The sequence below is a fragment of the Cervus elaphus genome, chromosome 14, assembly GCF_910594005.1.
Source record: "Cervus elaphus chromosome 14, mCerEla1.1, whole genome shotgun sequence".
Lineage (NCBI taxonomy): Eukaryota > Metazoa > Chordata > Mammalia > Artiodactyla > Cervidae > Cervus > Cervus elaphus.
In genome coordinates this window covers 49,349,421-49,366,492 of record NC_057828.1, presented here as the reverse complement: position 1 = coordinate 49,366,492, position 17,072 = coordinate 49,349,421, and the positions used below count along the sequence as shown (strand labels likewise).

General features: G+C 50.2%; 1 protein-coding gene across 10 annotated transcripts in view; it reads right to left on the bottom strand.

Annotated features, from left to right (window-relative positions):
- NPHP4 (nephrocystin 4) overlaps positions 1–17,072 on the bottom strand; it is a 138,126-nt gene that overhangs the window by 97,266 nt on the left and 23,788 nt on the right. For all 10 annotated transcript variants that reach the window (XM_043923291.1, XM_043923295.1, XM_043923293.1 and 7 more), the window contains 4 exons: positions 16,077–16,249; positions 14,943–15,007; positions 10,977–11,132; positions 264–400 (listed from right to left, as the gene is read on the bottom strand). In XM_043923291.1, coding sequence (XP_043779226.1) covers positions 264–400; positions 10,977–11,132; positions 14,943–15,007; positions 16,077–16,249 — 531 coding nt within the window. The remainder of the gene's footprint in view (positions 1–263; positions 401–10,976; positions 11,133–14,942; positions 15,008–16,076; positions 16,250–17,072) is intronic.

The following is a 17,072-nucleotide window of genomic DNA, read 5'->3' as shown; positions in this document are numbered from 1 at the left end:
TTCCTTACCACTGCACCACGAGGAAAGCCCCTAAGATATGTCAAAGTGAATGTTAATTAATGTCTCAGGTTAATAGCACTCTCTCAGCAGTAAAGTTAAAACAATGGGCTAGTGCCCCTCTTTGGGCACAAAGAGTCAAGAAGACAGAAACAGGGGCATCCCTGTGACCACCCACATCAGGGGCTCAGGAGGCCGGCATCTCCCAGTCTGCCTGCTGTTCCCTCCCCACCGTTCAGACTAAACTCCCCAACCCTGGACTGTACCTCCCGGAAGCGATCGCTGATCACGAGTTCCAGAAGCTCCTCCTCAAACTTCTCCAGCGAGGGATACAGCGTGAAGAACACATCGTCCAGGTAGCACGTCAGAGACTTCTGCAAGCGGGGCTTCCGGAGGGCATCTCCTAGACACAAGAGGCTCAGATGGATGACCCGTGGAAACACAACCACCGAAGGGCCCTCTCGCCCATGGGGGTCCAGGCCAAGGGCTGAGCACCGAGAAGGTGTGGGCATCGCTCAGACAGGACTCAGAGCCAGAGGCCCCGTCAGCCCAAGCCCAGATGCTAAACAGATCAAATGAGTGCAAATTTCATTTGGTCCAAATTCCTCCCCAAACGTCTTCCAGAAACAAATTTCCTAACTCAGCTATCCAGGGCAGACAGGCTGCCAGAGGCAAGGTGACATCTGTTCCCTTCCCCACGGCTTCCTGTCCAGCGAGAACATGGCCAACTGTGTCATTTCTCATTTCCTTATGTTTACCCTGAACAATGGGCTTCCCCAATGGCTCAGCAATAAAGAATCCACCCGCAATGCAGGAGACACAAGAGACGCAGGTTCGATCCCTGAGTGGGAAAGATCCCCTCGGAGGAGGAAATGGCAACCCACTCCAATATTCTTCCCGTGGACAGAGGAGCCTGGCAGGCTACAGTCCATGGGGTCCCAAGTGTCAGAAATGACTGAGCAAGTCAACGACAGAAACGACACCCTGAACCATGTGGAAACACTCAGGCAAACGTGTGAGCATGGCACACATAAGCAGAAACAAAGGCTGGGCTGGGAAGATGAGAGGGAAGTCCCATCCCTATCGAGAAGCACCCAGACCGTGAGCTCCATGAGGGTGAGGACAGAAAGGGAGGGCGGCCCCTGGCATCCAGCCCAGCGTCCACGCTGAGCAGGTAAGTGGAAACCCAGCCTCGAGAGGGGAGCATCACACCTATTTGGAGAGGCTTCTCCACGGGCCCTAGAACAAAGGCCACCACAGCAGGAAGAAGGCAAAGCCAGCTGCCCCTACAAACACACCCCCAGGGGGCGTCTGCCCCTTTACATCCCCATCTGTGTCATCTCTCTGGTTTTGGTCTTCTCTGTGTCTTCCTAAACTTTTATGATTATTTAAATATTGAGGTACAAGGTCTTAGATTTTTTTTTTCTAGGATCTTTTTTTTTTCTTTTTTTTTCCCAATTATTTTTATTAGTTGGAGGCTAATTACAATATTGTAGTGATTTTTGCCATACATTGACATGAATCAGCCATGGATTTACATGTGTTCCCCATCCTGAACCCTCCTCCCACCTCCCTCCCCATCCCATCCCTCTGGGTCATCCCAGTGCACCAGCCCTGAGCACTTGTCTCATGCATCCAACCTGGACTGGCGATCTGTGGTCTTAGATTTTTTAAAGCCAGTCCCAAAATTAAAAAAAAAAAAAACAATTGATGTGAGACACAGTGCTGATGAAACCATGCCGGAAAGAACACTATCTTACTGGAAAGTTATCAGTCACTGCAGCTGAGAGGCGGTTGTCTCTGTAACTTAGAGTGTATCAAGAGCCTTAAAAATACACATATCCATAACCAACAAGGACCTACTACAGAGCACAGGGAACTCTGCTCAACGTCATGTGGCACCCTGAATGGGAGGCGGTGTCGGGGAGAATGGATACACGTACACATGTGGCTGAGTCCCTTCCTGTTCACTGAAACTACCACAGCATGGTTAATCGGCTATACCTCAACACAAAACAAAAAGCTTAACGTTTGAAAAAGAAATCCATATCCACCGTCTGCCCCAGCAATGCCACTTTTGAATCTATTTAGCAAAATAATCAAGAGTTAAGAGTTCACTCAGTCATGTCCGACTCTAAATAATCAAAGATGGAAGAAAAGCTTTATTTGCAAGAATACTCATTAGAACATTATTTATAACAGACAAAAGTAAGAAACCACCAGATGTTCAAGAATATGAGAATGTTAAATAATCTCTTGCTCATCCATATAAAATGAGAAAAAAATCATATTGTCAGAGATTATTTAAAAGCAAATCAAAAAACAAAGAAAGAAGGAAATAAAAACAAACAAAAAAGAATATTTAATAATCAAAAAATAATATGACATTGTAGGTGAAAAGAACAACATATAACAACATATAAAACTGCATATTATTAGTCCATTTGATGACAAGATTACTTAAAATATATGCATTTGAGACATTATTTTGCCAACAAAGGTCCAAAAGCTATGGTTTTTTCAGTAGTATAGATATGAGAGTTGGACCATAAAGAAAGCTGAATGTCAAAGAATTGATGCATTTGAACTACGGTACTGGAGAAGACTCATGAGAGTCTTTTGGACTGCAAGGAGATCGAACTAGGAAATCAGTCCAGAATATTCACTGGAAGGATAGGTGCTGAAGCTGAAGCTACAATACTTTGACCACCCGATGTGATGAACTGACTCATTGGAAAAGACCTTGATGCTGGGAAAGATTGAAGACAGAAGAAGAAGGGGACAGCAGAGGATGAGATGGTTGTATGGCATCACCATTAGAAGGGGACGACAGAGGATGAGATGGTTGTATGGTATCACCGACTCTATGAATATGCGTTTGAGCAAGCTCTGGGAGTTGGTGATGAACAGGGAAGCCTAGCATGCTATAGTCCATGGGGTCACAAGGAGTCAGACACCACTGAGCAACTGAACTAAACTGATGCATTTGCATGTATACACATATATCTTTTTTCTTGGAGTAGTACTCTCTTCTTGTTTTTTTTTAACTGAAGTATAATTGATTTTCAGTGTTTCCAGAGTAATTCACTGTGAATCAACACATATACCTGAATCACAGCAAAGTGATTCAGACATATATATTCTTTTTCAGATTCTTTTCCATTATACATTATCACAAGATACTGAATAGTTTCCTAGGCTGCATAGTAGGTCCTTGTTGTTTATCTATTTTATTTATTTTATATATTTTATATATAATAGTGTATTTGTTAATCCCAATTTATCCCTCCCCCAGCTTTCCCCTCTGCTAACCATAAGTCTGTTTTCTATGTCTGTGAGCCTATTTTTGTTTTGTAAATAAGTTCATTTGTATCATTTTTTTAGATGTCGCATATAAGAAAAGTCATATGACATCCGTCTTTCTCTGTCTGATCTACTTCACTTGGTGTGATCATCTCTAGGTCCATCCATGTTGCTGCAAATGTCATTATTTCACCCTTTTTATGGCTGAATAATATCCCATTGTATTTTTATACCATATCTTCTTTATCCATTCATCTGTTGATGGACATTTAGGTTACTTCCATATCTTGGCTATTGTAAATAGTGCTGCAATGAACACTGGGGTGATATATCCTTTCCAACTAGAGTTTTCATTTTTTCCAGATATATGCCCAGGAATGGGATTGCTGGATCATGTAGCAACTCTATTTTTAGTTTTCTGAGGAACCTCCACACTGTTTTCCACAGTGGCTGCATTAATTTACATTCTCACCAACAGTATAAGAGGCCTCCCTTTTCTCCATATCTTCTTCAGCATTTATCATTTGTACTTTTTGATGGTGGCCTATACATGTATGTCTGTAGACAGTAATCACATTACTTTATTCCCCTCTTTATGGTTTTCTATACCTTTCCCATCACAAATACACACTAAGGTTTGATACTTCTGGAAAAGTTTATGTATTCCTTTCATCATATTGTTAAGTGTTTAAAGCAGGTCAGTTGATGAATCAGACCCAATTTAAAAGTACAGATATCTTTTTTCACAGTAGACAAAAGGTGGAAACAACTCAATGCCCATCAAGAAGTGAAAGAAAGACGAACAAACTGTGGTCCATCCACACAACACAGCATCATTCTTCCCTGGTGGCTCAGAAGGTAAAGAATCCACCTACAATGCAGGACACCCAGGTTCAATCCCTGGGGTGGGAAGATCTCCTGGAGAAGGGAATGACAGCCCACGCCAGTATTCTTGCCTGGAGAATCCCATGAACAGAGGAGCCTGGTGGGCCACAGACCACAGGATTCCAGAGAGTCGGACATTGAGCTACTCACACTTTCCCTTTAAAAGAGGAAGGAGATTCTGACGCATGTTACAACATGGATGAACCTTGATGACATTTTGTTGAGATAAGCCAGTCACAAAAAGACAAGTACTAGATAATTCCATTTATATGAGGTGCTGAAAGTCATCAAATTCCAAGACAGAATGTAGAAAGGGGACTGCCAGGGGCTGGGGCAGGGGTGGGGAGTTAGTGTGTCTGCAGGGTCTAGTTCTGCAAGATGAGAGCGTTCTGGAGATGTGGGGTTGCTCAACGATGTGAATGTGCTCAATGCTCCTGAACCACGTGTTGAAAAATAGTTAGAAAAGCACATTTTATGACATGTGTATTTTACCATGATATTTTTTAAGTGCAGAAATACACAAAGTGCAACCTTTCATAAAATGGTCAGGCAAGTGTCCGAAGCACATCCTGAGCTGGGAGCCTCGGTCAGAGACAGAAGGAGAGAGGCAGGGCCCAGCGGGCAGGCGGGCACGGAAAAGGGGCCCCTCGCCCAGCAATAGGCAGGGACTCAAGTTTCCTCCACCCATAGGGAGCACATGAATCATCCACGCAGGATTTCAGGGAACACAGCAGAAAATCGCCAGGCCGCGGGTCCCTCTGGGAGCTGAGGGGAGGGAGGGGGTGATGCTGGCAGGACCTAGAGCAGCAGGAGGTGAGGGAGCAGAGGGAAGGGAAGGACACAGAAAGGATGCCTGTCACCCCCTTATTTTTGCAGATGCATATTATTCACATTCTGCAAGTTAATTCATGTGTCTACATCATAGGGCAGGACACATTTCCCTCCAGTGATTTCAGCGTTTTTAACACACAACCGCTGTCTTCTTCCTTGACCTTGATCCACAGGACCCTGTCGCTGGCACATGCTCGCTGCTTTAGAGCCCAGATGGCTCATTTGCTGGTTACCAAACAACCCCTCGGCTCTTGATCACAATTAAATTCTTGGCCGAAAGAGGTGCTCAGGGTCAAGTGGCCCAGGGCTCCATGGGCAGTCACAGGAAGGGGGAGGGCTCCAGGTAAGGCGGCCACGACCCCCACCCCAGAGGGAGATGGCAGTGACCCCCGAGCTCCCTGTGCTCCTGTGAGACTCCCCCACCCGCCCCCCACCCCACACTCGGAGCTGCCCCACACTCTCGGCCTTGATGCCATGGAGACCATATCATCCTGCCTCCCACCTGGGCTTCCATCATTCAGTCCAGGGAGCCAGAACCCCCAGACACACCCCAACCTCTGGGGCAGAGAGCATCCTGGGGGCTCCCACTGAATCCATGGAAGGACATACAGACTACAACTGGCACCCTCACCCTATCCATGCTGGGCAGCAAAATCACCCAACCCCAAAGATACACCCCAGCATGTTACCAGCTCATGTCCCCCAATGCCAAGTCTTGTTTCCATGGAAGCATGAACGGGGAACAAGTGCCCTTCCCTGAGGGTTGCTCCCTCAAAGGGTCTGTGCGGCCCCCAAGCCAGAGGTCACTCCCTGGTCAACAAGCACTGGGACAGTGAGAACAGCCACCAGCCAGCACTCCCCTCCCCGCCATCTTCAGGTGCAATGGAAACAGAAGGAAACCCAGAGCCGACCCATTGCCTTTCCCAATGCAAGAGGCCCAGTTCTGAGCCTAGCTTGGCCAGAGACCTGTTCTGCGAACTTCCAGAAGCCACGACCAAAGAAAGAACAGCTCTGAGGGGCCCTCTGACACGAGACAGATCAGACCTCCAGACGCCCTGAAGCAGCCACAGGGGGACCATGACAAAGGAGCCATCCCAACTCAAGACAGAACGTTCCAGACCAAAGAGTAGCCATTCACCCTTGCCAGGCACACCCCGTGTGCCCAGGGCAGGGCTTCACTGACCCAATTCACTTGCTCCCCAAACACATCTCTCTGGGCAGGTCCTCACAATGTCCCCATTTTACAGACGAGACCGACCACAGCAGAGGCTCGGAGTGGTCACGTGGGGCCAGAGTGGAGCCTGCTTACCACCACAGCCTCAGGGCACTTCCCCAGTGTGCCAGCACCACCCATGGGCACAGCTTCACCGCCTGACACTGTCGTTCCCTCCTTCAACCAGCACCAGCAGCCAGCACAGACACAAGGGGCAGCCCTGCTCCTACTTCTCAACGATGCCTTTTCTCCTGAGACTCCCCCGAACACAGCGCAGAGAAAACTAGACGGTGAGAACCCCTCCCTAGAGACATCCTTCAAGGAAGCGCTTGGTAACACATCCCCACCAGAGGACCTCAGACCCCCAGGGACATAGCTCCCCTGCGAGGGTGTTTCATTCACCAGAACACAACTCCCAAGACAGAGAAAACATGGCAGCAGCAGCAACAAAATGAAAATGAAATTTAGGAACAATTTAGACAGGAACATAAATGAACTTGAGCTGGTCTACATTTGCTCTAGATGACATGAATGCTCAGCATGTCAGACTGTTTTCGACCCCATGGATTGTAGCCTTCCAGGCTCCTCTGTCCATGGGATTTCCCAGGCAAGAATACTGGAGTGGGTTTACCATTTCCTCTTCCAGAGGATCTTCCCAACCCAGGGATCAAACTTGCATCTCCCGAATCTCCTGATTGGCAAGCAGGTTCTTTACCACTGGGCTACCTAGGAAGCCCCAGGTTTGCTCTAAAACACCTTCTATGGCCTGTGAAGACCGCTGTTGGACTTGAGGCCGGCCCTCACCCAGGAAGCATGCACTAACTCTGTACTGGGAGCACAGGGGTGCAACCACAGCCCCAGCACGGGGCCTGCCGCCCACAGGATCTACTCTACAAATACATGTTGAGTATTCAGTAAATCAATTACTATATAAAAGGTATACACCAACCTACTAGCAGCAGTTATCTCTGGGGAGCGAGGTTGGAAGGGAAAACTTTTAGTTTTATGAATTTATTGGATAAAGATTAATTCTGTCATTTTAACTGTCCTCAGCAAAGGACCAGAATCGAAGCTGTAGCGCACTGGCCCCTGACCCACAGCAGTTTCAGGGAGCACAGCCCTGTCCCTGGTCACTCCCTCACCGCAGAGGATCGAAGTCACTATCCAGGAACTTAGAAGACACATAGCCTGATTCCGGAGGGTGGGCAGTCAGCTCGACCTGGGAAGCCTGGTGGGAGAACCCCATCAGTACACAAGGTGCTCAGGCTTGGGGCACAGGGCTCCTCCCAGGACCCATATGTTGTTTGTGAAAGTGCAGCATCAGCAGTTTGGGGCTGGGGAGGCACCTCAGTAGGTGGAGGGCCGGCCCAAGGACACACCAGTCAAGAGGGGTCACCACCACGTGGCAAGCCTGCAGGTCAGTTCTTGGGAAAGCTCTGCCCAGCTCGGTTCAATAGATGAGAAAGCAGGGCTGGAGTCAGTGAGCTGGCGGGTCAGCCCGGGGACAGCCCCGCACCAGCACAGAGTTGGCATGCCGATGCTCGAGAAACAGGAGGGAGGGAGGATCCGGGGAGCAGAGGGCAGTGAGCCGGGCCAAGCAGGAGAGGAGAGATGACTGACAGCACAAGGGCCCAGCAGGGCAGCGGGCAGCGGTGAACCCCTGCACTGACGGCCCAGCACAGTGCTCTGGGGCACCCCCTCACCACCCCTGCCAGCCAAACCTCCTGCAGCTACCACACTTATGAAAATCACATGTGAACCTACAGTGACCTCCATCCACATTTCAGCTGAAAACAACCCACTCCTAGCACTGACATACATCCACTACCATGCATAAAATAAATAGCTAGTGGGAAGCTGCTATATAACACAGGGAGCCCAATCCGGTGCTCTGTGACGACATAGAGGGGTGGGATAGAGTCGGAGGGAGGCTCAAGAGGGAGGGGACATGTATACACTTATGGCTGACTTACAGTGTTGTATGGCAGGAACTAATGCAACATTGTAAAGCAATTAACCTCCAATCAAAAATTTAAAAAAAAAACAGTGAAAGCAACTCACTTCTCCCACATTGTGGTATTTTACAAATGAATAAATAGCCGAGTCCCATCACGACATCAAAATAAAACCAAGCCCTCGGCAAGTTAGACATGTGATTCCCACCACTGAGGCCAGCACCAGCCCCTGCCTGGGCCCCTCAGGGCCATAAAACACTATCCAGCAAAACAACTCTTTCAAGAGTGAGTCACAAAAGCCCATGAGATCCTGTGCAGAATTTGTAACAGAAACAATAACCGCTGTCAGACCGTGGGCTGGGTGCCTGGGAGGCTGCGCATGGGGGCTGAGCAAGAGGGTCTCCGCTCCCAGGTGGTCTGGGGACTAGAGAGGAGGCTGCCCTGGTCCCCTCTCCCTCAGAGGAGTGAGCACAGCTCCTGCCCACTGAAGGCAACTCCCGCCCACCTGCTAGAGCGCATTCTGGTCATTTGTTTCTAAACAACAACATAAATTGTTCTTCATTTTTGCCATTTTACAGGCACCACCTGCATCCGTCAAAGGCCCCAGTGCCTGCCACTCCACATCAGAGGCAAACCGGAAGCCAAGGGGGCTCAGCTCCTCCAAAAACGCAAACTCAGGGTCAGGAGCTGAACTCAAGCTCCTTGAACCCAGAACTCCTCTCCATGACGCAGCCCTTTACCCCTCCAGCCCGACCTGAGATGCCGAGAACAAACACGGGGCCTGTCTAGGCCCCTGAGCTGCTCCTGCGCCTCCCAGGAGGGACACAGAAGCCGGTCTGCGCTCCGCTTCTGTATCCTCATGTTTTAGCTGCAGTTCTACTGACCCCCGCTGGTGACAGACGCACATCAGGCCCCAAGAACATTCTGCTTAAATACCCAAAATCCCAGGTCAGAAAAACTCATCCGCTGACTTCCTACTTCCTGCAGGTGCCCACTTGGGTACCTAATACCTTCGCTGTCCACGGGGGCCGGGCGGGGGGGGGGGGAGCGGGGGGAGGGTGCCGCGCCGCACCTCCCAGACCAGTGGGCAGGGCGGGGCGGGGCGGGGCTTAGAGCCGGATGTAGGTGTCGCATTCTCATCACTCAGTCCTGCAGCACAACCAGGAGGTGATCTCTCCAGCCTGTAACTCTTACTACTCCTCCCTCTGGGCTAAACACGGGCGCCTCACCGGGGGCAACATGGCTGCTTAGAGGGGGTGCTGCAGGGACGGGGGTTAGGGCTCAGTGACCCAGGACAGATCCAAACCTGGAACACACACACACACAAGAACATGCTCCTGTTCATGGCTAATTGGTCATTTCTGATATATTATCATCTGGTCTCTGAGACGTTGGAGAAACAATGAGCTCAGGATGGTGACAACCACCATACTCCCGTCCCAGGAGTTCGTGACTTCAGATGACAAGGTCTGCAGCCCAGCCTAGACCCCAGCACCCAGGCCACGTGCACAGACGCCGCTGCTGAGACACACACTCCTTCCTGGACCTGAGCCTCCTCTTTGGGTCCTGGGTGTTTCTGTTCTGAGCCAAACACTCGGCACCTCCCACCTGTCCTCCCCGCTGCTCACACCCAAAGCCACATCCTGCCTCCCCTGGATGGAGCAGGGAGCCAGCTCCCCAAGAACAGCGGTTCCAGTGGCACCAGGTGGGAAAGGCTGGTGCAGTCCCTTCTCCTAGATTCTTCCAGACGGCCAGAAGAAAGCCCCCAGAAGTGCCCAGAAGGAGCAGGAGACCAAGGAGGTGCGGCCCATCAGTAGAACCTAAATGCAGATCAGCCCCCAGAGGGATTCATGGTTGTGAAGGGCTGACCTTTATCAACCAGGAGAATCAACTCCTAAATCACACCAAGTCACAGCCCTGAGCCTGTCCCATGGATTTCACTTCCAAAGTAATCAAGCAGCTTCACTCGCAAGTCGAAAGGTGGACCAGCCCAATGTCAGTGGACAGGTAAATGGATAAACAAAAGGTGGTCCTTCCATACAATGGGATACAATTCAGCCTTAATAAGAAAGGAAATTTTGACACATGCAACAACACAGATGAACCTTGAGGACATTATGCCAAGTGAAATAAACCAGTCACAGAAGGACTGACGGAAGTGCAGGATTCCACTTCTGTGAGGTCTCTAAAGGAGTCAGTTCATAGGGACAGAGAGTGGAATGGTGGGGGGCAGAGGCTGGAAGTGGGGGGCAGAGGGGGCAGAGAGATGGGGAATTGGTATTTAATGGGACAGAGTTTCAGTTGAGGAAGATAAAAAGGCTCTGGAGATGGATGGAGGGATGGCTGCACAACAGTGCGAGTGGACTTAATGCCACTGAGCTGCACACTTAAAACTGGCTAAAATAGTAAGTTTTACGTTATACCTATTTTACCACAATTAAGAAGTTACAATAACCAAGCCACTCATATGGCGGTCCAGCACAGGTGGGATCCAGTAACAGTGGTTTTCCTGGTCATGGTCGTAAAGACATGAGCTAGCTGCCTCATGAGACCATTTCCCGAGGAGAGAAGGTGGAGAGGACCCAAGGGATGCGAGGTATGTTCAGGAAGGGAATGCCAGTGAGAGACACAGCCACCCTCCTCCTCCTCCCCACTTCCCCCTTTTTCTCCCCCACCACCACTGGGCTGTTAGCCGGAGGGACTCAACCAGCACTCACCCCATGCAGCCCAGTTCCTACAAGATCTGAACTAACAGAGACTCATCAAGTGACCAGAAACAGAAGAGTCCTCACCTGATTCTCCGTGAGCTGGAAGGAGGCCAGGTATCTGCTGCAGACCGGACACCAGAAGGTTCTCGGGAAGAAGGTGGAACACGGGCTCCAGAAGTGGGTGTGGCCTCAGCGTGTACTGCAGGCTGCAGTTCTCAATGAGGGTCATGTGCTTGTTCTCTGGGGGAGAAAACACCTCCTGTGACAGCTGAAACCAAGGCACCTTCAGTCAAACCGGCCAATAAGCCAAGCACCTTGGGAAAGAGCCAGACAAACAGGAAAAGTATTTTTCTAGGGAGAGAGGGGAATTGCTCTGTTCGTTCAGCCAAGAGCAAAAAAGAATCAACCCTTAATAACACTCTTTGGTAAAACTGCAATGAAAGAGACACCTGTTTTTGATCTGACATAATAGAATCTCTGGACTCACCTCTTCCCCTGAGCAGTGAAGTCAGGTATGGCTCGCTCCCATGATCAGAGGGACCCTGGAGGGCGCTCTGACAAGAATATCTCTTCTTCAGCCTCAGCCTCGCATTCATTGAGCCCCACAAAGCAGCAAGACTAGGTGCTGGGCAGCCAGCAACCTCCAAGAGAGTCCTGTCCTCAAAGAGGACATAAGCCTGTGGTGACTAAGATACAAGCCCACTGACACCCATAACACATGGGAGAATGGGATCCAAACCCCAAGAAAGTTTTGGATAACACACTGAGGAAGTGGGAAGAAGGAGAGCATCCTGAGAAAGGAATCGCTGGGAAGAGCTCAGAGTTCTCAGGGAGGTGGAGGGAAGGCGTCAGCAGAAACTAGGCGCAGGGCCACAGGGCCTGGGGTTGAGGGGGACACAGACACACCCTCAACACATGGCCACCAAATGGTGCATCTTGCTACCACTTGATTTCCTCCACTGACAGGGGACTGACCACCTCCTGAGGCGCACTAAGTGATTTCATAAGAACTAAATGTGCATTCATTAGAAAATAAAACTGTATTATTGAAAATTGCATTTTTAATATCTGACCACTCCACACATGGGATCTGCTTACTGTAAGATGTTAAATGCTCTAAAAGGCACTCTGCTACATGGCTGGCTGGAGAACACATTGGTACAACCTCCATGGAGGGCAAACAGAGGAAATAATACAAAACTGCACATGGAGGGGCCCCCAGACCAGCAATCCCATTTCCAGGAATTTACCCTATGGATTCACGTGCACATTCACAAAAGGGCAGATGTTCACTGCACCTTCAACCCTCTGCTCCTACAGAACAGCTCCGAGTGTCTGTTTGGCGGGGGGTGGTTCAATCACAAACAGCAATTCAACTAAATGCCACCCAGTGGTAAAAAAAGTAAGCATGCTTCCTAGTGCTGATATGAAACACCATTCAAGATAAACAGTTAAGGGGAAAAACAAAGGTCTAGAATGACTAGACGGGGGCAAAAACAAGACCACGGGTATGCACATTTGCTCGTGTGTTATCAGAAGACACGGAAGGACCCACAAGACCCCAGAGAGGACATCACCTGTGATGCAGGCGAGGAGCTGAGCACAGGGGTGAGGAGACCTCACCTGAACCTTCTCACACTGTTTCATACTTTGAATTCTGGATTATGTGAGTACATCACCCAGTCAAGAAAAATACCCCACATTTCTAGAAATGCCCCCTGAGAGGATGAGCTGTCAGTCTGTGGCTGTCCCTCCTCAGGCCCCTCATACATCCATAGCCCCCATACCCTCCACCAGAACAGTGGTCCTAAAATGGACCTGGAGGGGGAGGTGGGTGCTCCTTGCTGTTTAACAGTTGCTGAGTCTAAGGATACTTCAGGAGAGAAAATGCTGGCAAGTTGATGATTAAATTCAATTGGGAAATAACCTAAAAGGGCTTCCCGGGTGGCTCAGACAGTAAAGACTCTGCCTGCAATGTGGGAGACACTGGTTTGATCCCTGGGTCGAGAAGAAACCCTGGAGAAGGGAATGAATACGCACTCCAGTACAATAAGGCTGTATATTGTCACCCTGCTTATTTAACTTATATGCAGAGTACATCATGAGAAATGCACAGCTGGACGAAGCACAAGCTGGAATCAAGACTGTCAAGAGAAATATCAATAACCTCAGATATGCAGATGACACCACCCTTATGGCAGAAAGAGAAGAAGAACTAAAGAGACTCTTGATGAAAGTGAAAGAGGAGAGTGAAAAATCTGGCTTAAAACTCAACATTCAAAAAACTAAAATCATGGCATCCAGTCCCATCACTTCATGACAAATAGATGGGGAAACAATGGAAACAGTGACAGACTTTATTTTCTTGGGTTCCAAAATCACCACAGATGGTGACTGCAGCCATGAAATTAAAAGACACTTGCTCCTTGGAAGAAAAGCTATGACCAACCCAGACAACTTATTAAAAAGCCAAGACATTACTTTGCCAACAAAGGTCCATCTAGTCAAAGCTATGGTTTTACCAGTAGTCATGTATGGATGTGACAGTTGGACTATAAAGAAAGCTGAGCACCGAAGAATTGATGCTTTTGAACTGTGGTGTTGGAGAAGACTCTTAAAGAGTCCCTTGGACTGCAAGGAGATCAAACCAGTCCATCCTAAAGGATATCAGTCCTGAATATTCATTGGAAGGACTGATGCTGAAGCTGAAACTCCAATACTTTGGCCACCTGACGCAAAGAACTGACTCATCAGAAAAAACCCTGATGCTGGGAAAGATTGAAGGTAGGAGGAGAAGGGGATGACAGAGGACGAGATAGTTGGATAGCATCACTGACTCAATGGAACATGAGTTTGAGCAAGCTCCGGGAGTTAGTGATGGACAGGGAAGTCTGGTGTGCTGCAGTCCACAGGGTTGCAGAGAGTCAGACATGACTGAGAAACTGAACTGAACTGAACTGACCCACTCCAATATTCTTGCCTGGAAAATTCCATGGACAGAGGAGCCTGGCAGGCTACAGTCCATGGGGTCGCAAAGTCAGACACAACTGAGCAACTAACACTAAAAGCCAGTCTTTATCATTAAAGCTAAGTTTCTGACCAACTGTTCCTCGATCACGAGATTTTCACCAAATTCAGGGAGTGGAAGGAGGCTCAGGGTTTCACACAGGCTGGAAGGCAGACACTAAGTTCCCACCATGGAATTCAGGCAACATCTCAGAGACAGAAAGTCACCCCCCCCAACTGTCCCCAAACAGATCCACCTCCACTGCTAGAACCCTGTTCACATCCCCCAGGTCAGAAAAGAGCCCCACACCAGGCCCCTGAAATGGCTTGTCAGCTCATCCCTCTGCTTCACCGGGCACCCCTCCGTCCACCCTCCACTCAGCCAGCAGCCAGGGGGCGCCTCACATCTCTCCCAGGAGCACCCTGGCTGCTCCGGGGGAGAAGCCACAGAGGCAGGCAGGAAGCCCCCACTGCTCTAAGGCGGCCGTGGGCGCTGAGTCCACACAGGGTAGGCACTCCTGCAGGATGTCCCTGTAATTGGCACCACTGGATACCTTGCTGTGCTGGAGACGACCCATGCACTTTCTGGTCAGAGGCTTCCAGGGACAGCCGGTGACCATGTTCGACAGCAACTACTCACGTGGGGGCAAAGCTGCTACCCAGAGGCCAGGGGGCCAGCAGCCCTCCCTCCAGGTGGACCCCACGGGGTCACCCTCACAAAGTTATGTGCTCCCTTCAGGCTCGTATGTCTCAGGTCTTTAAATTTTCATTTTTTTTTAACTTTTTGGCTGCACCACTCAGCACGCAGGATCCCAGTTCCCCGATCAGGGATGGAACCTTCAGCCGCTGCAGTGGGAGCACAGAGTCCCAGCCACTTGGCCATCAGGGAAGTCCCCGGGTCTTTAAGTTATATCAGACTCCAAGCCCACATTACACGTTCCTCAGATCTGTTAACACCTGAGCTAAGCTGGTGACGCTCTAATACTCAGGGAAGTGACATGACGAGCAGGTGCTGTGGAGGCCCGGCCAGACGGCGTCTCTTACGTTCTATGGGGTCCTGAAGGAGCGGGTGGAGGAGGGCTCGCGGGCTCCCGTGATACAGTCTCAGCCTGCAAAACAAGACGTGTGAGCCGCACGTCAGCACGTTGCATTCAGCCACAGGACCCCAGCTATGCTCTTCAAAAGCTAGGCCTGCGGGGACCTCCCTCCACCCCTCTGGGAGCTTCCTCCACCCTCTGCGGGAAACAGGGACGCCTGAGCACAGCAGCGGCTCCATGAGCCCACAGCGCTGGTGGGAAGGTTGTCCAGAGTACACTCTGCATGGTCCGAATGCAGCCTGAGCAAGGGCACTAGAAACAATGCCTGGGGAGCGGCTTGTGCCTGAAAGCGTCCCAAGATTTGAAACAACATTTGAGGGGCTTCCACGGCTGTGTGTCTAGAGTGATGGTTCCCAACCAGGGAGGATTTTGCCCCGTTGGGGCAACTGGTAAAGTCTGGAGATGTTTTTGGCTGTCAGAGCTGGGTGGGGAGGGGACAACTGGCGTCTCATGGGCTGTGAAACCATACATTGTTCAGGACAGCCTCGTAACAAAGGCACACCTAGCCCAAAGTGTCCATGGAGCCAGGGTGGATAAGCCCCCATCTACAGTGACAATGCAAACCCCACCATGGCTAAAATGATCACACACCGTCTCACCCACCTGGGCACGTTCAGGTCCTAACATAGCAGAGCCTGGTACATAGCGGCCCCCCAGCCAGTGTTTGCTGAGTGAGCCCCTACTGCTCCCTGGGAGCTTGCCTGGGAAGAACCTACTGCTTACACTCCGGACCCTTAGGAGGTGGACACTGCTGTCCATCAGGCACAGATGCCGAATTCAGAGTCAAGAGTTTAAACAGCTGGCCCAAGACCCCACAGGAGTAGGGATGGAGCAGGACTCAGCCCTTATCCTCCTTACGTCAGATCGCACCACCTTGGCCAAAGCCAGTCCTGCTCCCACCTGGGAAAGGATGGCTGGGCTTACAGCAAACACAGTTACAACCTGAAGCAAAAACATCCCCAGGAGACTGTGATAAACACACACGAACTGACAAAGTCAGAGCTTCCTATTGGGAATGAGCCGTTAATTCACCACAGAGAGATGCTGGGAACCCTAACAACTGAGGAGACGAGGCAGATACCGTTTGTCCTGGGAGGTGGAAGTTGGAGATTCCGGCTTGTGGCTGAAGATCCGAAGGATTCCAAACCCACAGGACAGAGTCTGGAGGGTCCCATCTCGTCTCCTGCCTTCAACGACCACCTCCACCACGGCCACGACATGAGGGTGGTTCAAGGATGTGTGAAAATACAAGGGCTGCCAAAGAGAAGGGGACAGAGTGAACGCTCTTGACCTGCAAGAAGGAAGCTCAGGGACAGAGGCGGGCGCCCTCCTCACCCTCCACCATTTTCATGTCGATGCTGCAAACACACCGTGTGGGGAACAGCATCCCTTCCAGGCACGAGAGGAGAAGGGGCCAGGAAGGGAGCCCCTCAGAAACAGACACTGGGGTCACAGGTCCTCCTTCCAGGACACCCAGCATCTGGATGTAAGACTGCTTGCTCCTCCTTTAGGAGTTTTTCATCCACAAAAGATGCCAGAAGACATCAGAGCCTCTGGAGAGGATAGGGGTTGCGGCAGCCGCGCTCCCCACCCCTGTCACCCGCCAGGACCATGAGCCCAAAGATGTAAGTAGCCCATGGCACCCATGCATCCAGTGAACTGCCCACCACACCCACACGTCCACTGAGCCACCCACATTGCCCACACGTCTGCAGAGCCCTTTCATGCAATGCCCAAACTTCAATCACTACTCGCCAATACTGACTCTAATCCCTGTTTCCTGTGGAAATACCATGAGGCTGCATCTGAATGAATTCTGTTTTAACTAAGCAATATCCTGGGATTTCCTGAGGATTTCATTCTGTCATTTCCAACCCAGAATGAGATGGTTGGATAGCGTCACCAACTCAATGGACAAGAGCAAACTCCAGGAGATAGCGAAGGACAGGGAAGCCTGGTGTGCTGCAGTCCACAGGGTCACAGACAGTCAGACATGACGACTTAGCAACTGAATAACAACAACAAAAATCTTTGTTTATAACAAATAGCCTTGAGAATATTGAAGACACCATTTGGT